Source organism: Lissotriton vulgaris, chromosome 5, assembly GCF_964263255.1.
Source record: "Lissotriton vulgaris chromosome 5, aLisVul1.2, whole genome shotgun sequence".
Taxonomy (NCBI): domain Eukaryota; kingdom Metazoa; phylum Chordata; class Amphibia; order Caudata; family Salamandridae; genus Lissotriton; species Lissotriton vulgaris.
Window position 1 is genome coordinate 114,661,165 of NC_141693.1, and position 23,711 is coordinate 114,684,875.

General features: G+C 46.1%; 1 protein-coding gene across 1 annotated transcript in view; it reads right to left on the bottom strand.

Annotated features, from left to right (window-relative positions):
• Positions 1 to 23,711, bottom strand: part of INPP5E (inositol polyphosphate-5-phosphatase E) — a 323,326-nt gene that overhangs the window by 18,569 nt on the left and 281,046 nt on the right. Inside the window, exon 10 of the mRNA XM_086921027.1 lies at positions 20,343 to 20,479. Within this exon, the coding sequence (XP_086777153.1) occupies positions 20,343 to 20,479 (137 nt within the window). The remainder of the gene's footprint in view (positions 1 to 20,342; positions 20,480 to 23,711) is intronic.

Here is a 23,711-nt window from a genome sequence, read left to right on the forward strand (position 1 = left end):
AAACATACATATATTCATAAATAAATACAATCATTTAACCATTTATAATACATTTAAAAAGTACATTATTTACAAGTTAAAAATGTTATTTGATTGGCAACCTGCAAGTTGAATTTAGATATCTAAGCATTACTTATTAAGTCTTTGAAATTCAGATTTCAATTTGTTGTGGTGAGTGCTCGAAGGTCAAACGATGGCAAACAACACATTTAAGGAAGTTTGCCACTAAGAAAACCAATCGTTCACCCTGTAACATTTGTAAGAACAGCCATGATGGACGATATTGTTTAAAACCAATACTCCTTAGAATGGGTATAAGCCATTTTTTCCTAAGGTTGTGATAAAATGTACAAAAAAATAGAATATGGGAAGTGGATTTTAACAAATGGCCATCACAAGGACAAGGGGGGAGTGCTTTTGCCCAATTGTTTCTAGTAGGAAATGTGACCAATCTATAAAAAGAATTCATTCTAAACCTTACCAACAGATGTCGTTCATAACTCCTGGTGTTATAAGTGAGTTATGGTTGTATTAAAAGGTTCGTTTGTATAAGCAGGGCATGAGTAACAGAAGGTTTCGTAGTCTCACTAGTTAATCTCAAAGCCTCTAAATGAGCCAAACATTTCTTTTTTAGAACATTTCTCGGTACCTCACGAATTAGAGAGGGATTAAAATAGTATTGGTCCCAACCCAGGTCATGAAAAAATCTCGCTACATATGGCAGCCACCTTGAATTATTTACATCATCCATTTTCAGGCAATCGGAGAGGACGAGCTGGGTAAAAATGGCCTTTTCTGAGGTCCAAATCCTGTGCCACAATAACAGTGGTTCAATTCTTGCTAGGTCCGTGATGTATGAGAGACCTAGCTCAATGTGGCAGGCAAGAGTACCCGTACTACCAGGTACTCCTAGTAGATATCTAAGAAAAGTATTTTCTACTCGTTGGATACTGTCGAGTACGACGAAACCCCAAAGACCCGCCCCATACAGAGCTAAAGAAAGTCATTTGGCTCTGTAAATCTTTAACATTTCCAAGGATGCTCTCTTCCCCAACTTTCTGGCGAAATTAGTTAGGGCTGCTGTGGTTCTTAGGAAAAGCAATTTGCGTGTGTCCACAGCAGCTCTCCATGAAAGTTTATGGTCAATTGTTATGCCTAGATAACAGTATTTTTCAGTAGTCGCTATTTTTTCCTTGTTGAGGTAAATCCCCCTCATTTTGTTTTTGCGACTTGAACCCACCCTCATAACGAAGGTTTTGCTGATATTTATTTTTAAATCCAGACCTGCCATAAACTTTGAGTACCTATCCAGGTTCTTTTGTAATTCGATTGGCGTGCGAGCTAGTATTACTGTATCGTCCGCATACAGTAATGCGGGGATTGGGCGATTTTCCACCATTGGGAGGTCTTGGGAATTTTCCAACATCTCTCTTTCTAGCCCATTGGTATACAAGGTAAAGAGAAAGGGAGCCAGGACACATCCTTGCCTCAACCCTCTTTCTTTAGGGAAGTCCTCCGTCAACTCACCTCCTATTCCATAACTGACTTTGGCTGTGGCATTGGAATAGAGTTCCCTCAGGAACTTCACTTCGTTTGATGGTGCCCCCATTTCGATCAACAAGGACCAAAGTTTAGAATGGGAGACACAATCAAACGCAGATGATAAATCCACGTAGACCATGTACAGGTCTCCGCCTTTAATAAAAACGTATTTATCTATTAGGAGGGAGAGATTTAGTGCCTGCTCAATGGTCCCTAGACCCTGACGAAACCCATATTGTAGATCTGAGATAATTTTTCCTTCCTCCGCCCAATCTTGCAACAGTTCTAAAATGACTCGACCAGCCACTTTGCCAAGGGAGTCTAAAAGCGAGATTGGGCGGTAGCAGGAAACAGACTCCCTGTCCCCTTTTTTAAATATGGGTACTAATATGTAGCGTGACCAGGATTCCAATAAACCAGCATTACAAGTTGCATTCAGGACTCTTGTGAGAAGGGCGTCCATAAGTCCATTTGGGCTTTGAATAGACCAATTGGAACCTCATCAGGACCAGGCGCCTTCCCACTCTTACTAGCTTTTAGGGCCTGTGCGACTTCTAGCATTGTAAAATGCAGGTTGATAGGATAAGAACTGGGTAAATCATTATGTGTAGAATCTCCAGAATGTTGGGAGTCCATGCTATATGAATGAATGAAATTATTATTTTTTTTATTTTATTTATGAAAAGATCTTAGTAAAATGTTGAACCCAGTCTTTCTCTTGTATTGCTATCTCGATATTCGGAAGGTTGGTGTTATCGTTTAGAAAAGGAGATTTGACCACCTGCCAGAAAGCAGCTGCATTCCTTAGACTGCAGGTTTCGTGCAGTTGGCCCCAAAGTTGTTTTTTTAATTCTCTTATCCTCGTTTTAAGTGCTAAATTATATATCTTCCGCAGTGTTTTTACCTCTTGGGGAATCCTAGCCGACTTTCTAAGGGCACTTTTTAAATTAGAGTAAGCCACCGTACATGCGTGGTTGAACCACCCTTTTTTCTGCCTTGATTTTTGTTTAATTTCAATCCAAAGGGCCTCTTTTACTGTTTTAAGAATTGCCTCGAAGTTAAGAACGATTTCTTGGTCGGATACATCCATACTAAGGCATTTTATGAAGTGTGGGAAGGCCTTTACTACCACCTGCTTTGTTATTTCTGCAGGGTCTATTTTTCCCCATTTCAAGGCGTAACCATTTGTCCTACTTAAGGCCAAGTTATTTTGCGTTAAAATAGAGCTATATCCACTCCTTGTGTTTTGGGAAAACTGATTGGAGTGTGATCACTCAATGGGATTTTGTGCCGAGTGAACATTGCTTCTGCCGACCTAGCACCGTTAGAGACCAGAATAAAATCTATAACTGATTGGTGTCCCCTCCCATGAAATGTTGGTGCAAGTAGCAAATCCTCCTTATTTGTGTTGTTTGCTATTATTAAATCGAGATCAAACAACACTTCATTAAGGAGATTGCCTAACGAGCAGTGCCTAAAATGTCTGATTGTATTACCAACTTCGTCTGTTATACCACAGGTACCTTTACCTTCAGAAGTGCATGGACCCAAATTGAAATCCCCCCCCAAATGATTGTCACATCCTTGTCAGTCTTTCTTTTACAAGTTAGTAGAGTCGATCGAATCAATGTTCCCGCAATTACTGCCTCAAGAACTGTAAGATTGTTATAAAAGTTAACCACATGAAAGTTTTCCTTGTTATTAAGGCATATCCATAGGATCTGGAAATTTATGTCTAGTTTAATAGATACAACTTTGGTCGTATTAAGGAGGTTAGAGACGTAAGTTGTTAGTCCCCCTTTCGCTCTGCCCGAGATGGAAGGTTTGGCAGGCGAGAAATAGGTCTTATATCCCTCCATATGTATCACTTCACATGCCCACCTCTCCTGAAATGCTAGAATCTCAAAATTTGGGATAAATTCTATCCATTTGTCATTAGTCACTTTTGCCCGCTGCCCTGCGACATTCCAAAATAAAACAGAAATGCGGTGTTTAGTCTCTGATCCTTTATACCCCCCAATACATGGTTTTGGTATGTTGTTAGTTCTAGAGTGGCAATTCTGTTTGAATTTAGAAGATAGGGAAGGGTAATTTTGGCCTACAATCGTAGTTTTAGGGGCAATCACTATGTCTTTCAAACAGGGTTGCTTAAGGCACTGAGTAGACATAATGTCATTTGGGATTTGTTGATCAGTAACCATGGGGAGAACCTTTTGTGGGCTAACAAAGCTATTTTCAAGACTATTTTCCACTGTCATCTCTCCATCAAGTCAATCGATTCCCTCCATATCTGACAATGCTGCGTAACGATTGTAGAGTGGGATTGGGTGCTTGGGATATTGATAGAGCGGGTACCTAGGGTATTCATCTGAGTTCAACAGTGGTTGCCTAAACCAATCAGTCAGTCTATGGGTCAGCAAGTCTCTATAATTGCCGATGGACCGGAGCAATGGTCGAAATTTAGGTACTAAAGGCCTAGGATAACCTTCCAAATCTAGGGGTGGATATCCTAACCAACCCTTCTGGTTTCGAAATGGAGATTCTGTGTAGTTTATAGTAGAATGAAACAATGATTGCACATTGGATACTGGAGTCATTGGAATTCCAGGGTAAAAATATGTAAGGTCGCAAGTGTTTATTGTGTTGCTAGCACTTTGCGGGATCCAGTTAATGATGTGGCCAACTGCCCTTTTGTCTTTGAAATGCATTATGTCTCCCTTTATATCTTTTTTCCTATGCCCTATCCAGGGAAGATGTCTGACATACAAAATTTTTCCATTTAGGTTAGGAGGGAGAGGACGATTCTGTTTTAGCCAGTATATTACTTTATTCCTTAGTTGGTATTCGGCCTCATTGGTCCCCTCCGTCAAAGATGGTACTCCAGTTAATACCACCACAAATAAGACCGCTTCTGGCGGCAACTCCACAGTGAGCTTTTTCGGTGGAATCTCCCTCGTGGGCTCTTTTACTTTTTGAGCGCCCCGGGGAGGAATCGAGTTCACTGTTACCAGGCTTTCCTTGTGTTTCTGCTTTGTAATTGTGTTAGTTTCTACTGGTTTAGGGGGAACCGATTTTGCAACTTTTGTTTTGGGTAGATTCACAATTTTGATTGCATCATTATTTATTTTATTTGGGTCTGGGACCGATTTCAAAGGGGCAAGAATGGGCTTTTTTAAATCTTTTGTGGCCTCTTTAATTTCCCCCATAACTTGCTCCAGAATTCCCAATTGTGAACCAATTCTTTTCAGCCTTTCTGCTATTGGTAATATGAGAGATTTGATTAAGTGTTCCATATTACTCATTAGGTCAGTAGTAGATGCATCTTTTGGTGGAATATGCGGTGGTGTAGCTAGTACAGAAGCTAATAATAGGTCATCCACTGTGCCTTTATTACTCCCAGGACTAATATTGGCGTTGTTATTTTTATTTTTATTTTTATTCTGGGCGCTGCCTCTTTTCCGTCTCTTTTTTGGAGGTGGGCCCGGTATAGGGGTTGATTTAATTGTCTTTTTTGCCTTTTGTTTGGTTTTAGTTTTTGGTGGTGTAGTGTCTGACAATAATTCGACCTCAGGAGTTGATTTGACAGAGTATTGAAACATTTAATATAGGCGAGCTAATTACTGGCAAGGTAGGAGATCTACCCTGAAAAATTAGTGGAATACTATCTACGGGGGATATAACGGGACCCTCTTTTTCAGGAATGGGATTCGGAACTGGGGAGACAGCCTTCATCAGCGCGCCCATTGACGAACGTTTGTTCTTCATGAGCTCCACTGAGCGGCGTCTTGCTGCCCGGCGCTCAGCGAGCATTGTCTCCCTATCGGCATCATTACCAATCCTAAAAATATAAATATCTAGTGGACCTCGATTAGTTCCTCCTGGGGGAGGCGTTGCACCTTTTTGTGTCGATGACATTGTAGTAGCACGAAATAGGTTATTTGAAAAACCAAGTTAACTACCAAACTCAATAGCAGTGATTAAACACGACCAATGTCGAGCCGGGCCTTTATGACATGGAAACAGAGTAATAGTTATATTAGAGTCATCTTACTTTAGAGCATATGATAGAAGTCTCAATACGTCTTAGGCGTCAGGTTGCCAGTCGGGAGATGAAAAAGTAAATGAGAGGGCCCAGCCCAGCCTCCTTCGGCCTCTGAGGGCCTAAGAGGGCCCGCCCTTTGCCCGGCGACCGCCTGCGCGCGTCCCGCGATGCGCGGGTCCAGTGGTGATTTTATTCACCTGGAGCTCTGTGCTGGGCGTGGCGGGTGGGTGTGACTGCTCCGCTGTGCCTCTTGGGACCAGTAGTCCTTTTCCAAATTTCTGCCCCTGCTGTCGGTACCTGCGAGCGTTTCCCGCGAAGCGGGAAACGCGAGAAGTTGGAGTAACAGCTGGCCAAAATCCGAGGGGGTTTACGACTCAACCCTAGTCCGTTTTCCACAATTTTTGTCACAATCAGCAATGCGATGGTTTCCCGCGATGCGCGGGTCCAGTGGTGATTTTATTCACCTGGAGCTCTGTGCTGGGCGTGGCGGGTGGGTGTGACTGCCCTGCTGTGCCTCTTGGGACCAGTAGTCCTTTTCCAAATTTCTGCCCCTGCTATCGGTACCTGCGAGGGTTTCCTGCGAAGCGGGAAACGCATGAAGTTGGAGTAACAGCTGGCCAAAATCCGAGGGGGTTTGCGACTCAACCCCAGTCCGTTTTCCACAATTTTTGTCACAATCAGCAATGCGATGGTTTCCCGCGATGCGCGGGTCCAGTTGGGATTTTATTCACCTGGAGCTCTGTGCTGAACGTGACGGGTGGGTGTGACTGCTCCGCTGTGCCTCTTGGGACCAGTAGTCCTTTTCCAAATTTCTGCCCCTGCTGTCGGTGCCTGCGAGCGTTTCCCGCGAAGCGGGAAACGCGAGAAGTTGGAGTAACAGCTGGCCAAAATCCGAGGGGGTTTGCGACTCAACCCCAGTCCGTTTTCCACAATTTTTGTCACAATCAGCAATGCGATGGTTTCCCGCGATGTGCGGGTCCAGTGGTGATTTTATTCACCTGGAGCTCTGTGGTGGGCGTGGCGGGTGGGTGTGACTGCTCCGCTATGCCTCTTGGGACCAGTAGTCCTTTTCCAAATTTTTGCCCCTGCTGTCGGTACCTGCGAGCGTTTCCCGCGAAGCGGGTAACGCGAGAAGTTGGAGTAACAGCTGGCCAAAATCCGAGGGGGTTTACGACTCAACCCCAGTCCGTTTTCCACAATTTTTGTCACAATCAGCAATGCGATGGTTTCCCGCGATGCGCGGGTCCAGTGGTGATTTTATTCACCTGGAGCTCTGTGCTGGGCGTGGCGGGTGGGTGTGACTGCCCTGCTGTGCCTCTTGGGACCAGTAGTCCTTTTCCAAATTTCTGCCCCTGCTATCGGTACCTGCGAGGGTTTCCCGCGAAGTTGGAGTAACAGCTGGCCAAAATCCGAGGGGGTTTGCGACTCAACCCCAGTCCGTTTTCCACAATTTTTGTCACAATCAGCAATGCGATTGTGTGTTTTTAGTCTTTTTATAATATGTAATAGTAGCAAGGCACAGTTTTATAAAAGAGATCGGAAACTTGGATTGACTAAGTGCAGGAAGTGTGGGATGATAACTTCCTCTGGAAGGAAATTGGATGATTTCCTTTGTTTTGGCGCCATAAGCAGAATCTAGTGCTAGTGGGGGATTTAAATTACCTTACTCTTTGATTTCAGAAGCCACAATGCCAAATTCAGCTTTGTCATGATAATGTGCTGAATTTGCTCCTGTGTACTGGTCAGTGGATTTGGTCTGCATGGAAGCCTACTGTGTGATCTGAAGAGCATTTGTAGTAAACATGGGTACAACCGTTGTCTCAGCCAATCTGGCACTAATAGTAAAACTTTACACATGCGTAGCTTCAATGGATGGATGAAATTAGTGGAAAGCTGTATAGTAATATCCTTGACCAGCTGAATAAAAGGACACTGACAGCTAAGCCTGGTTCCAGAACTCTAGAACATAAGTCTTGCAATTTTCTGTTTTCAGCCGTTGCACGAAGGTCTAGTGTTGGAGAGATCTCAGGCTACTGCCCACAGCCAGGTCTTCAGTGCTTCCAGCGTGAGTGGTCTCAACATTTTGCCTTTCTGCTTGTTTAGGGAGTGCACGACCATAGTACTCAGTCTGAAAAAGGAAGATTGTCATCAGAAGAAAAGCCTTGAAAACCAGACGGACCACTTTTGACTTCAGATAGTCTAAGTGATTTGAGCTCTCCTTGTCTAACTGCCTTGAACAGACAGTTGTTCTACACAATCTCCTCATCCCATTAGAGATGCATCTGTGAAAATCATCTGTAACAGTGTTTGCTGCTGTAAAGCAACTCCTTTGCAGGAATTTCTGTCCTCTGACCCACGAGAGGCACTGTTTAGCTGGAAATGTTAACTGAAGCTTGTCATCTCAATCATCCTGTCTTTGTGACTATTGATCTTCCAGGCTCTGCTACAGGGGTCTCATATGCAGTCTCACATTCTGAACAAAAGAAACTGCAGAACGCCACAGAATTGAGAAGGAAGTAGATGTGCTGAGTTGCTGGTTGATTTATTCAACAGGAGGTGTTAATTGTCTGAGACACATTTTTCCTTCCACTGTGTGTAGTGTCATTTCTAGGTAGGATAGACGTTGCACAAGTGTTGGTACCGACTTCTGCAGATTTGTCTGGAGGCTGAAACGATGTGGTAATATTAATTTTCTGAAATCCTGCTTCATCTTCGACTGACTGAGTGAGCCTTGATCAGCCATTTGTCCAGGTAAGGGTGACGAATATCCTTTGCTTTCAGAAATGAGCAGTCACTAAGGCCATTCATTTGCAGAATGTGTGTGGGATGGATTTCAGTTTGAATGGTAGAACTACATATTCGAAGTTTACATTTTTGCCCACAAATCTTACGTAGTTCATGTGATAAATTGCTTCTGGAATTTTTGTAGGTAAGTGTCTTTAGCTGTATTGCACATATTCTGTATCTTTGTTTTAAGTCGGGAAAGATCTGATGTATAACAATCATTCTATTTTTTTCTGCACAAACCACTTATTGGTGACGTGTAGAGACAGTATAGGTCCTTTCTCCTAAATTAGGATGTATCTAGACTAAACTCATTTCCCGTTTTGTGACGATGGAACCAGTTTGATTGCATGTTTAACATACCAAACTTAATTGACATTTGATGCTTGGATGTTTTTCGAGGACTAGGAGGTGGTTTTGTCCTGAAAAAAAATGTGTGCCCCCGACTCACAATATTCATCACACACTTGTATGTTGTAACTGCCTTCTCCAGTTCCAGATGTAGCCCTCCCCCACCGCAATGGCAAATGTGGGGTAAGAGGTCAGGTGGGAGGAGGGGGGAATCCGTATAGTGGTGTCAGTGCCGGTTACCAAAAGAGAGCCTTTCTCTGGTATTCTAAGGCCTTGATGGTTCCTTGGTCTTTGAAGTCTTCCTTTGTTAGCTGTACCCATGGCCCTGCTACTGGTGATATTGCTGATAGGCCAGCCAGAAAACTGAACTCTCAGAGGACAGTCCCACATCTACTTCGGCTTGTATTGTTGTATGACAAACCATTTTTTCTTCTCAGGGCCCACAGCCTCTTTGGTCTCCACATCATGCTTAATTTTCATAATCTCCTCCTCAGTATATTAACCAAATAAGGTCATTTCTGAGAAGGGGGATCAATATATTTAGTTGAGCACTGGTTTAAGGGTTGCCAATGGAAGCCACTGCTGTCTACGGAGAAAGTCTCCATGGCAGTAATCCCTGGCTGCAGGCTCTGCCTCATCTACAACACTGATGACTTGGCTTGCTACCAAGGTTTCTTCTTTTACCATTTTCTAAAGGCCCTGCTACCTGTGCTGAGAAAAGACATCCATAAACATCTTTATCCCCCAATACTCCTCTGCCATACTTTCTCAGAAGAAATTTCAAACTGCCATTTTTGTGGGCGGTAGCCACTGCACAACATATATTTTTCTTCCTTTTGCAACTATACGCTTGCTCTCCCTTTCCAGCAGCAAAGTTGTCTCTGGGGTTGAGGCATTTCCGCATCTAACTGATGTCACTATTGTGGAGTCAGGCTTCAGATATTACCTTAAGAACGTTGTATCTTGCTGCAGAGGCTATGTATTGAGAAAGCAAGGTGTAGCTGTCTTTACTGTTGCTGGAGTTAAGAATTTGTTTTCTGCAATTCTTACAAGGTGTAGTGCTAAAGGTAGAAGAGGCCCTGGTGAAGCACTAGGTAGTAATGACTCCATTATAAAGGAAATTGCAGCTTAAGGAGCTATCAAAGGAATGTTTAATTTAGTGGCACTGCTGCCACATTTATCATGGAAGGTGGTGAGGTCACCCACCGGTAATATTCTGGAAGGAGTAGCTGCAGGACACACTGATGTATAAGCTAGGAGAAAATCATCAGCCTAGTAGGAGACAGAGAAAATCTGATGAGATCTGTGTCTTTGTGCCTTTCTGGGTGCATGCAGATTTCGGGCTTCCCTTAGCAGATCCTACGATGCAGTATCATGAATGGAATATGCTACTTACCGGTATGCATCTGTTCTTGGCATGTAGGGCTGCTGACATTCATATCTGTGCATAGATCGCCGCCTAGTGTTGGGTCCGGATGATTGCACATTGTTGTCCTGGAAGAGTCTTCGAAGTATCACAAGATAGGTGGCTCCTCCTTCGGACTACAGTGCGCATGGGAATCCTCTCCATCCTCAGATTGTTTTCGCCATTGTGGCAGAGATGGAGTATAGTACAGTATGAGATGTCCATGCAAAGAGTGAATGCTGCAGCTGCGACAGGCACCAGGGAGGTGGGTGGGCGATATGAATGTCAGCAGCCCTACATACCAAGAAAAGATGCATACTGGTAAGTAGCATATTCCGTTCGAGGCATGTGGGCTGCTGAATTCATATCTGTGCATAGAATGTATAGCAGTATCTCCCTTAGCGGTGGCTACCTGTGTCAGCTGCAGCAGTCTGAAAAAGAGTTTTGAAAACAGCCTGTCCTACAGAAGCTTGCTGTTTTGAATGTACATCTACACAATAGTGTTTTGTAAATGTAGGTGTTGTTGTCCATGTGGCTGCTTTACAAATTTCGTGTTAAGGAATATTATCCAGGAAAGCCATGGACGCCCTAGCTTGCATGTGGAATGCGCCCTAGGGGGGGCTGTTAAGGTGCGTTTGGCTTTTAAATAACATATCTGGATGCATTTAACGATCCACCTGGCTATACCTGATTTTGAAATAGGATTACCTTTGTGTTGCAGTGCGAAATCAACAAACAACTGTTTTGTCTTTCGAAATGCCTTAGTTCTGTATATATAGTATAGCAGAGCTCTTTTGACATCTAGAGTATGCAAGGCCCTTTCAGCTACTGTTTGTGGATTTTGAAAGAACACTGGCAGTTCGATGGTTTGATTTATGTGGAAATGGGATACCACTTTTAGGGTTTGTTCTGAGAACTACTTTATTTGCATGTATTTGGATGAATGGCACTTGAATAGTTAGGGCTTGAAGCTCGCTAACTCTTCGAAGCGAATTAATGGCAATAAGGAAAGCCACCTTCCAAGTAAGAAATTGTATTTTGCATGAGTGTAGTGGTTCAAAAGGTGGTCCCATAAGTCAAGTTAAAACAATGTTTAGATTCCAGACTGGTGAAGGTGGGTGTCTTGGAGGAATTACGCGTTTGAGTCCTTCCATAAATGCTTTAACTGCTGGCACCCTAAAAAGTAAAAGGTGTTGCCTGTTTTGAAGATATGTTGCTAACGCAGCTAAATGTATCCTGATGGATGAATATGCTAAATTGCAGCGAGTAGGTGCAAGAGATAGCAAATGATGTTTTGAGTAGAAGCATCAAGTGGGTTTATATCATTGTTTCTGCAGTAAATGACGAAACGTTTCCACTTAGCTGCATAACATGCCCTGGTAGTGGGTTTTCTTGCTTCCTTGATAATGTTCATACAGTCTGGAGGCAAGTTCAGGTATTCAAACTCTAGGCTCTCAGGAGCCAGATCGCCAGGTTCAGCTGTTGCGGATCTGGATGTTGGATTTCTCCATGGCTCTGAGTTAGAAGATTGGGTGTGAGTCTCAGTCTTTGATGAGGCACAACTGACAGTTCTAGGAACGTTGTGTACCATGGTTGCCTCGACCATGTGGAAGCAACTAGGATTAGCGTCAGTGAGTGTTGGTGTAGTTTGCGTGCCACTAGCGGTATTAATGGAGCTGGGGTAAAAGCGTACGCAAATTTGCCTGACCAGTTCATCCATATCGCATTGCTTTGCGCAGGGCCGGTTCTAGGATTTGTGAGGCCCTGGGCGGGCTAAAAGGGAACGTGCGAGGCCCCCTCTAATTTACATAAGTGGCCCCTTGAAAGGAGACCATTCACAGACACTGTGGGGGCCCCATTGTCCAGCATTTTGGCGCCCCCGCAGTTTTAACTTTTACTCCACAAGCATTTCTCACACCTTCACAGGTGTGAGAATTGATTGTGGTCTAAAAGTTAAAACTGTGGGGGCGCCAAAATGCTGGACAATGGGCCCCCTCAGTGTCTGTGAATGGTCTCCTTGCAATTGAGGGAGCGTCTCCGTCTCCCTCCCCTATGCCTCCTGACACCATCCATGAGAGGCCTAGGGAGGGGGCCCCCTCCAATGGACCTTAATTGCAGGCAACACCTTTCTTTGTGATAGATCGCCAGAGAAACAACAGGACACATCACCAGTGCGTGGCCCCATGCTGGTGGGCTGAGTGCGAGGCCCTGTGCAGCCGCCCATGCCTAGCGCCGGCCCTGGCCTTGCTACTGTGGATGTGGGAACCTGGCGACAAAGTACTGGCATTTTGCGTTTTCGCTTGTGGCAAACAGGTCTATCTCCAGGTGTCCCCACTTCCGGAAGAATGGTTGGAGCACTTTGGTGTGAATCTCCCATTCGTGCATTTATTGACTGTGCCTGCTGAGCAGGTCGGCTACTTGATTGTCCTTGCCTGGGAGGTGCTCTGCCATAAGAAACATGTTCCTTTGAATGGCCCACTTCCACATTGCTTGAGCTAGGTGCGACAGCTGTGGGGAGTGTGTTCCTCCCTGTTTTTGAATGTAATACATAGCTGTCATTTTGTACGTCCGGATCAACACGGTTTTGTTGCATCAGTGTGTCTTGAAAGCTTTTAGAGCTAGAAAGATAGCCATCAGCTCCAGAAGGTTGATGTGCATCTTCTTTTGTTGTACAGTCCATAGTCCCTGTACTGTGTAGTGTAGGACATGGGCTCCCCATCCTAGTAGGGTGGGACAGGCTCTTGGAACAGTTGTCCTTTGCTAAGGTTTTGTGGATTCCACCAATGCAGAGAGTTGTATGCCCGACTGGTCACCAACAGTAGGTCCTGTAATTGCCCTTGAGCCTGGTTCCACTGCCTTGCTAGGCACTCTTGGAGAGGACGCATGTGTAGTCTGGCATGAGGGACTATGGATATGCACGAGGCCATCATGCCTATTAGCTGCATAAACACTCGAGCTGGTAATGAGTGTTGGGGCCTGAATTTTTGGATCAGTGCTTGCATGCTGTTGATACGTGCTGCATTGGGGTATGCTTTTGCTGCCGATGTATCTATAGTTGCTCCCAGGTATCGTTGTACATGGGAGGGTTGCAGATGTTACTTTGGGTAGTTTAGCGAGAAGCCTAAACTGTGCAGGAGATGGATGGTTTTTGACATGTGGTTGGCACACTGCTGGGCCGATGGCGCGTGTATTAGCCAATCGTCCAGATATGGGTACACATGGATGTGTTGCCTTCTGAGATGTGCCTCCACTGTAGCTAGACATTTGGTGAAGACGTGTGGAGCTGTTGTGACACCAAATGGTAGTACTTTGAACTGGTAGTGCTGTCCTTGTATGGTGAACCTGAGATACTTTCTGTGAGCAGGGTGTATTGGTATATGAAAGTATGCGTCTTTGAGGTCCAGAGTTGCTAGGAAGTCTCCCTTGCGGAGCAATGGTAAGACTTGCTGGAGAGTGAGCATATGAAAATGCTCCGACAAAATGTACAGGTTGAGGGGCCTGAGGTCCAATATTGGTCTGAGAGACCCGTCCTTCTTTGGAATTAGGAAGTATAGGGAGTATACTCCTGTTCCCTGATGTTGTAGTGGGACTGGTTCTATGGCCCCCTTTTGCAGCATACTGATGACCTCTTGCTGCAGTAGTGTTATATGTTCCTGTGACATTGGACGGTGCACAGGTGGTATGTTGGGTGGGGTTGAGGTGAGTTCTAGGCAATAGCCATGTTGCATATTTTGCCTGACCCACTTGTCTGTTGTGATATTTAACCAGGTTTGCAGAAAATGCTGTAGTCTTCCCCCGACTGGTGTTATATGGTCTGGGGGTAGTGCCAAGAAGTCACTGTTTGGTGTTAGTGGAGGATATATTTGCATTTCCTCCACGACCCCTTCCTTTGGTGTTATTGCCTCTGTATCCACACCTGTTAGTGTTTTTGCTGTATGTAGTTGTGTGTTACTTTTGTAGCTGGAGGATTTCTGTGATGTATTACTTTGCGCTCCTCCTCTATAATTGGAGCGACGAAAGGAGCCCCGTTGTTGTTGGGACTGGAGAGCTCCCATGGACTTAGCTGTTTCCGCATCCTTTTTCATTTTGTCCAGAATTGAATCAACTGCTGGACCAAATAAAAAGTCTGGGTTGATGGGCTGATTAAGAATTGTGGATTGAACTTCATTCTTAAAGCCTGATATGCGGAGCCATGCGTGTCGTCTTAGCAGCACGCTTGTATTGATAGATCTGGCCGCTGTATCTGCCGCGTCTAGGGCACATTTAATTGAGGCATTGGTGATGAGCTTTCCCTCCTGTATAACTTCATCTGCCTGCTGTTTGTAAGGGTCAGGTAAGTGTTGGAGAATTTCTTCTAAACTGTCGTAGTGTGCCTTGTCATATCTGGCCAGCAAGGCCTGTGTATTGGCAATTCTCCATGAGTTTGCTGCTTGAGCAGCTACACTTTTGTCTGATGCCTCAAAGATTTTTGACTCCTTGTCCGGAGGAGCTGGCTCTCCAGTAGTTTGGGAGTTAGCCCGTTTACGTGCGTTGGATACCACTAGGGAGTCTAGGGGTAGCTGACCCTTGATGTATGTAGGATCTAAAGGTGCAGCCCTATATTTCTTTTCAATTCTACGGTTTATGACCTGTGCCCTAGCAGTGTCCTTAAAAATGTCATGTGCGTGTTTTAGGACGCCCTTCAACATGGGGAGTGTGTTTACATGTTTCTCAGATGTTGTTGGTGTTTCAAAGAGAAAGTCTTCTTCGATAGCATCAGAGTGCATATCTACATTATGGTAGGTAGCCGCTCTATCAAGTAAAGAATTAAAGGCCACAGTATCTTCTGTGGGAGATGGCTTAGTTGGGTAAAGTGCAGGTCCTGTAATGGGCAGAGCCCCTTCATTGTCTAGTTCTCCTCCTGCACCCCATGGCTGTAGGTTAGAGTCTCCAGTTGGGTTTTGTGGATAACCAAACCCTACATCTGCATCCTGATCTTCATCTGGGTTGTAGTCAGGTGATGTTGGGGTATATGGGGTTGTAGGCATAGCTGGATTGATAGGTTCAAAAAGTATTGAAGAGGTAGCACTTGAGAATCTTGAGAATCTCTCCTCTCTCCTTGCTGGTTCTCTCCCGCCTCTTCAGGGCCTCACCACCGTCTCCCAGGCTGACGCTATAGACCAGTGGCTCTCCCGCAGCTGCGACTCCGTTGCCCCGCTCAAGCGCATTACCTCTAAACGCGACAAAGACGCCAATCGGTGGTTTAACCAAGAGCTTAAAGCCACCAAACTAATAGTTCGCCGCGCAGAGCGGGCTTGGAGGAGAAACTACTGCCCCACTTTGAAACTGGAATATATCAATATCCTTAACCAGTACAAAAAAAGCATCCTGGAGGCCAAAACAGCTTATTTCTCCTCCAAAATCTTAGCAGCGGAGAACCAGTCTAAGGAGATCTTCTCCATCGTTCACAACCTGGCATTCTCGGACAGAACTACGCTTAAACCTGCCCCGTCAAATGACCTCTGTCTTTCTCTTAATAATTATTTCATCCAGAAAATTATCACCATTAAGGCCAACATCCCCCCATCTCCCCCTTCTTTTGTGGATCCCCAATGTCCCCCTCCCAAAGGTAAACTAACCACCTTTCCCCCTATCACTCGGGAAAACCTGACTTCATTGGTGCCTTTGATCAAATCTGGCTCCACTCTTGATCCCTGTCCTGCCCATATCCTCCGCCACATCTTTGTCTCCTGTCCAGATCCCCCCCTTCACCTCCTCAACAGCTCCCTCGCGCAAGGCATAGTCCCTAGCTCCTTGAAGTCTGCGGTAATTGTGCCCATCTTGAAAAAACCTGGGGCAGATCCTTCTGTCCCTGCCAATTTCCGCCCCATCTCCCTCCTGCCATTTCTAGCTAAGGTGCTCGAGCGCCACGTCACCTGCGCTCTGAGCTCCTTTGTGGAGAAACATGGAGCCCTTGCCCCCCGCCAAGCTGGTTTCCGCCCCGCACACTCCACGGAGTCCGTGGTCATGTCGGTCCTCGACACCCTCAGGGAGGGTATGGACACTAATCATCACCAGGCCCTTGTGCTCCTCGACCTCTCAGCCGCCTTTGATACGGTGGACCACAACATCTTACTTTCCCGTGTCAGGGCGGCGGGGATCGAGGGGACTGCCCTGGTCTGGTTGTCCTCCTTCCTGAGCGACCGCACCCAGGCTGTTCGCCTGGGTGACTTCACAGCGGACTTCCGGAAAGTCCAGTGCGGGGTTCCTCAAGGTTCATCTCTCTCCCCTCTTTTGTTTAATCTATATATCGCCCCTCTTATCTTTTCTCTCCAACAGATGGAGGTCGCCGTATTTAACTATGCGGATGACCTCCAGCTGGTCTTTGATCTTTCCTCTCCTTCGGCTGTCCTCAACTTTCAAACTGTCATGTTTTACATCAGGGACTGGATGAGCCACAATCACCTCAAACTTAACCCGGACAAAACCGAGTTGGTATTGACGGGCGGTTCATCCAGCCCCTGGTCCCCCCTTTTCTGGCCTCCCTCTCTTGGTTCTCCTCCTGTCCCCTCCTCCTCAGTTAAAACACTAGGCATTAAGCTCAATTCCCAACTCACCCTCCACTCCCAGGTTAGCTCTGTGGTATCTTCTTCTTTCCTCTCACTGCGTACTATTCGCAAGGTGTCCCGCTTCTTTACTTTTTCCGCTCTCAAACTTATCATTCTGGCCATGGTGGTGTCCCGCCTGGACTACGGGAACGCTCTGTATGCCGGTATTCCTGCATACAGTCTGCGCCGCCTACAACAGATCCAAAACCAGGCGGCCCGCCTAGCCTTCAACCTTCCCAAATTCCACCACTCCACCCCTCTTCTGAAATCTCTCCACTGGCTCCCAGTGCGGGCTAGAATTCAATTCAAGCTCGCATCCATCACTTTCCTGGCCCGATTGGACCTGGCACCTGCCTTCATCTCCTCTGAGATTGTACCCTATGTCCCCTCTAGGGACCTACGTTCTTCTTCTCAGTCCCTCCTCACCATCCCTCGCTTCCGGAGAAAGAAGTGGGGCGGCTCCAAATTTGCCATCCTAGCACCAACCCTTTGGAATTCCCTTCCCCTTCATCTTCGTGCCATCACCCTCTATCCCCAATTCCGCAAAAGTCTTAAAACCTACCTATTCACAAAATCCTTTGAATAAATGCCCATTCCTCTCTCCCTGCTCTTAACCCTCAGTCTCCTCTAGCTACAGCGCCAAGAAACCGCCGGTATACGTGCGCTTTAAAAGTGCTTTTAAACTCAAACTCAAACTAGCACAGTCTCTCGTCTTTTTGAGTGGTATTCTAGGAAAGTCTTTTATTGCCAAAGGCCTTTTCTTTTTTGAATAAACAGTCACTTTACCAGTTACTGGGTCAATGTACAGTTTTGAATGGTCTTCTGTATCGGTGTCTGGGTGAACAAGCTCTTCCTCCACAGTTTTAGGCTTTGGTGCAGTAGCCTTTGGTTTGGCTGTTTTCGGGTCGATATGTTTATTGGGTTCGACCGTTTTTTGTGGTTGTATTGGTTTGTGATGTTTGTCGACAGGTTTTGTTGGTTGAACGTCTTTGGCTGGCTTCACCACCTTTTTCGAACCGAGCGGTTTGGTCGGTTCGAAAGTGTCTTTAGGTGTTTTTGGTATTTGAGATCTCGGCTCGGTGCCCTTTTTTGGTTCGAGGTGCTTCGGCTCGACCGCTTTATTTTGTTCCACCCTAGGTTTCACTTTCGGTTTGACATTAGTTTTGGGCGTGGGCCTTTTACTGTCGTCGACTGTTCTTGTCCCCTTGTTGATACTCGATGCTGATTTTCTCGATTCGACGTGCTTTGTTTTTGGGTTCGATTCGATGTGCTTTTGCTTTGGCGTCGAATCGACGTTTTTTGGCCGCGATGTGGAGTCGACGGCTTTCGGCTTTGAGCTCGACTTGACAGCTTTGATCTTTGGTGTTGACTCGACGGTCTTTGGCTTCGAAGGCTGTGTTGGAACTACAGCCTTAGGCTCGATGACCTTTGGTTTAAATACTTTTGTTTCAACGACTTTCTGTCCGAAGAAGGTGTTGTAGACGACTTTCGGTTTCAATATAACCGGTGCCGTATGGCGTGTCTCAGAGAGCTCTTTGGATATGTTCTTAGCCGGGCGGTATAGCGGGGCTGTAGAACTAGAATGTTGATCTTGGCTAAGGCCTGCTGGCGATGCCTCTACCCGAGTCTCTGATATCGTTACAGTGTCTATATGGGGCGGCGTACTCACGGTTCGCCCCTCGTCGTCATCGGAGTCGTCTTCAACAGCTACGATGTTTTGATGGTCTTCCTCGAGATCGACGATTTGGTCTTCCTCCTCGAGGTAATCATCGGAGTAGTGCTCCGAGTACTGGTCTTCGTGTCGATCCGATTCTTCGGCGCTCGCTAGTTCTTCCTCATCGTCGAAGATATTATCGGGCTCTGGTGCCGACCGCTGCATTTCTTGCCTCGCCGCCCGTCGATTCCGGATAGTATTTTTTGACCGGAACTGGGCACAGGCCAGGCAACTATCTTCTTTGTGATCTGGAGATAGGCATTTGTTGCACACGGGATGCTTATCTGTGTGCGGGAACTTCGAGTTGCACTGCGGGCAGTATTTGAATGGACTTCGTTGCATCGACGGCTGGTCCACGCGGTGTCGAGAAGGCCTCACGGCCCGATTCGACGACCGAAGTGCAATAGATGTTTCGAAAGTGTATCGGTACCGAGCGCTGAACAATACCGACGGATCCGAAGGCCTTTTGGCCTTTAGAGAAGAGTTTAGTTAATTCCGAACTTAGAGAGTTGGAAAGTACATCCGAACCCAATGGCGGAAAAAAACAATCTGAGGATGGAGAGGATGCCCATGCGCACTGTAGTCCGAAGGAGGAGCCACCTATCTCGTGATACTTCGAAGACTCTTCCAGGACAACAATGTGCAATCATCCGGACCCAACACTAGGCGGCGATCTATGCACAGATATGAATTCAGCAGCCCACATGCCTCGAACATGTGAAGTTATCCAGCTAGTAGGAGAGTCAAGCTTCAGAACGAACAAAAATGTGTAATAGACATTTGGAAATGTAGGAAACAGTGATTTTGCTTTTAATCCCACTTTTCAGGCAAGGGAGGCTACACAGAAAATGGAGTAGGTTATCGAACAGTTCAGCACCTCATATGTATCTGCTGCCATGGATTCTAATCCTCCAATGACTAGTAGAAGTATTACAGTCATGTGCCACACTTTGCAGGGAGTAGAATTCATGTTTTGTGCTTGGACAACTGCTGGCACCCTTTCATTTTGCATGGACTGCAGTTTTATCTGTGACACTGGCTGCTGCAAACCTACAAGTTGAGTTGTCTATGTGGGACACACGACTCATGGGTTCTAGAGCCTGGAGCCTTCTTTCAAATGGTGAGGTCTGTGACTGTACTGCTTCATAGCAAGAGACTATTATGGAAACCTGTAAAAGTGTCACAATGCTTGTACATATCCAGTCCCCTATTTGCTTGCTAGGGCAACCGCCAGTGTGTGTGGTGCACACTCACACAGGATGGACAACGTCTGTGCAATAACTGTTAAACAGCCCCCCAGCAGATTTGGGAACACAGGTGAGCTGGACCACTGACATAATCCCCTGTGGTGTGCAATAAGGCCTGCCATATGGGACCCTGCCATAATGTGATGTTTTCACATTTTTAACTACCCTTCAATCTGCCAGGGTAGTGCAGCACAGCTTCCTGTAGTTACACGTCTACAAAAGCCACTCCTCTGGTAGCCCCAAACTATAACCACCACCTCATAGAGGAAGAAAACAACAGAAATGTACTTGAGTATTCATCCATGAAACAAAGATCCAGGGACACAGGACAATGCTAAATCAAGACCCTTTCCATCAATAAGGCAATTGTTGACAGTCATCAAAGTCTGGCATTCTCATATAAGCCAAGATGCTTGTGAAATATAAACCATACAAGTAAGTTCCAGTTACAAAAGAAAGATGCAAGAAATGGAAATCAACAAATTCAACAAGGTAAGGGGCAACTGATGCATTTTTCCAAAGAGGACTGTGACAAGAAAGACAGATGAGGAGGTAAATATTTTCCCCTCCAAACCAACGTTAGTCCAGAAATTCAATGTTAGATACTAGAACACAAGTAAAATAAATAAAACATGTTATGTACAATGTAATTCAGTCATCCTTAACTTACTTGTCTCTTCCTGGTCTCAGTTTGACTTGAAACAATGCAAACACTGGCCTGTGGTCAGACGTCTTTAACATCGAGCATGAGGCATATTTAAGTAAGCTGATGTCATCTTTCTGACGGCTCCTGTATATAATCCGATCCTGAAAATATAAATAAAATATTGTACTAAGCACTCACTTGAAATTATTATTGCACTGTTATTTAAGAAACACTAATTTACCAAAGGAGACATTATATCCCCTGCTGCAATTTGCTGTAGCTGTTAATCCACTTAAACCCTAGAATAACAATATGGTTCCTTTATGTTAGTAATGGGTGTACAGTACACTCCAAAGTGTGTGCATATGCAAGTCCTGGCCATTCCTTTCTGTTTTCTGTCTGGGCCTAAGGACTAAAGAGTTATAAGATTAACTTGATCGTACTCTTACACCCCAACACTAGGAAAGTACCTCTTTTGCATGGTTACCCCAAACTTTCTGCCTGACATCTGATGCAACCTAACTTGATGTGCCCTGTGTCCTTGCCAATCAGGTTCCCAGGGCCCGTGTTCTTTCCCAAAACTGTACCTTTGTAACCACAATTGGCACATCCCTGGCCACAGGTAAGCCCCTTGTAAAAGGTACCATGGGTACCAAGAGCACTGTGACCAAGGAAAGCCTCTAAGGGCTGTAGCAGATATTGTGCCAACCTTAGAGGCCCTGCACCTTAACCTACATACTGCCACTGCAGGCTCCATGTTATGGTGCAGATAAAAGTGAAGAGTCGACATGGCACACATCCTTGTGCCATGCCTGCAAGCCACTGCATAAAGCCTAGGTAAGTTACCCCTCTGGCAGGGTGCACTAGCCCTAAGGGAAGAGGTGTGGCGCCAGGGCGACTGACTCCGGAATCTGGGGATCATGGTTCGATCCCTGGTGGCGGCGGCAGATTAGCCCAGCACCAGGTGACTCTGGGCAATAGCTTGCTTAATCTTCCAGACGGCCCCCAGCGCCTAGAGACCCTCACGGGTGATTGTTCGCGCTTTACAAATGTGGATTATTATTATTAAGGTAAAAATACAGAAGGCATGAGCTCTGCACCCCTACAGTGTCAAAGCCCATTCTTAACATGGTAAGTGAAGTAAAGCCATAAAGAGCATATGGTCCAGGAGTTGGTCCCTATGAACTCCACAGCTCCATAATGGCTTTACTAAAAACTGGATAGTTTGGTAGCAAACATCTCAGCACATTAAACCCACACTGATGCTAGTGTGGGATTTAATGTAAAATGCACTCAGAGGGCATCTTAGAGATGCCCCCTGAAAATCGAACAGCCTGGCCTGAATTGCTGCCTGCCTTTTGCCACCACCAGACAGGTTTCTGGACCCCTGGGTAGAGAACCTCCGCTCTCTGGGTCCAGAAACAAAGCCCATCCTGGGCAGAGGGGTCATGCCTCCTTCCCCAGGATGGACTGGGTCCATGAAAGGGGAAGCTTCACAAGCCTGCTGCCTTTTGCTGCCCCCAGCAACTGGCTCCCACTTTGGGTGGCAGAATCAGCAGGAAATCCAAGCAAGGAAGAGAGGTGTGCCCACCTATGCCAACCGCACCCCTCAGGTGGGTTAGGCAAGGTGAACCACACATCTCAGTCCCCTCCATCTTGAAGATGAGGGGACTCAGCCAATTAGGAAGAGACTCATGTCCCCTCCCACTGAAGGGTGGCATAATAAGGGGGTGTACCCACTCCAAGGAAGGAAACAAAACCTGTGCACACACAATCTGAATATCAACAATTAATATTTTTTTAGTGTTCTTGGAAGTAATGAAGAAGGGCAGTCTGTATTGGCACTTGTATTTATTGCGCCAGCCGACACGTGTTTCATTGGAGTGGGATAAACTCCAAATCCTCAGGGCTAGATTCACAATGGATAAGGTGGGTAATTCCCCACGACTGGTGATAATTCCAACCCAGTCAGGGTATTGGTAGATTGGTCAGTTAAAAAGGCCAGATGCGCTGTAGCGACAATGCGACTGGATCAAAGATTCATAAGCCGGTACTGGGCCAGGAAGGATGAGGGTGGGACTTTGTTGAGAGATAATTGTAAGTTGAAATGAAAAGGGTAGCTGCCGGTAGTCTATCTGATGGTAACCATGTATAGTCGTACAAATTGTCAGTGGTAAGCTAGATCAAGAAACACTGCCTCAGTGGGCGCTAGCGGGACTTCAGACCAGATATCACTCGGGACCAGAGCGCCCACTGAGCCACTGAACACGTATCGGCTGGCACAATAAATACAAGTGCCAATACAGACTGCCCTTCTTCATTACTTCCAAGAACACTAAAAAAATATTAATTGTTGATATTCAGATTGTGTGTGCGCAGGTTTTGTTTTCTCAAATTGTAAGTGTATACTTTGTAATACATTGTCAAGGGGTTGTTAGGGTCACCCCTTTCCTAGGACCACCACATCAAACAAACTAGTACGACGAACCTAACCAATTATATAGTGACGCGCAAATGTATCCCTTAAACTAAGTGCCCTGTTCATGGTTTAAAACACTTCAAGGAATGGACCTATTGGTCCCGACCTGCACACCCCTTTAACGCTCCAAAATCTAGTATTTAGGGGCGACCCTGAACCTTTCCTCAGAGTCGAGGATAAACGAAGGATCGAAGAGCCAGGAAGGAGAAGAGGACACCAACTGCCTTGGTCCCAGCCCTACCGGCCTGTCCAGTCTACGACTTGCCTACAGCAAGAACCCGAGAGAGTCCAGCAGCCAGCAACTCCCAGAGCCCGGAGAACTTGCCCTGCTACCTTCGCACAGACTCCCATGAGCACCTGATTTGCTCAATCAAAGTCTCACCTCCAGAATCCAGATTCCGTCGATTCTGCACCACTCTGCACCCAACAACCATGGCCCGAGTGGCCCAACACCCCAGGCAGGTCTCCCCAGCGATCCGGACCTGGGATCTGGTGATCCCCGTCCTCCTATAACACTCCTGATGCCTCCTGTGGCCTCAACCTGAAGGGTCCACCTGACCTCGACCGAAGCTGGTAAGAAAACCCAACGCCAGAAGACACCCCTGCACCCGATGCCCCATGGCCTTGGGTGGCCCAACCAACTTTGTCCAGGCATCCCTCAGGATCCCAACTTACCTTTCCAGCCAGAAGTCGCCTTCAGGAAGTCTCCCTGTCCAAGCCTGCAGCATCTTTCCGAAACCAAAGGTCTTCATTGGAAAGCACAAGGTCCCCAATGCACGTTTTGCACACTGCACCCGGCTGCCTGAGTACCGTTGGTGGTGAAGCTCCTGTGGTGGTCGTTGGCCCCCTGTAGTGCTGACCTTAACTCCAGGAGCTTGGCTCCTACAACCAAGTGGCCTGCTCATCAGCAGCCC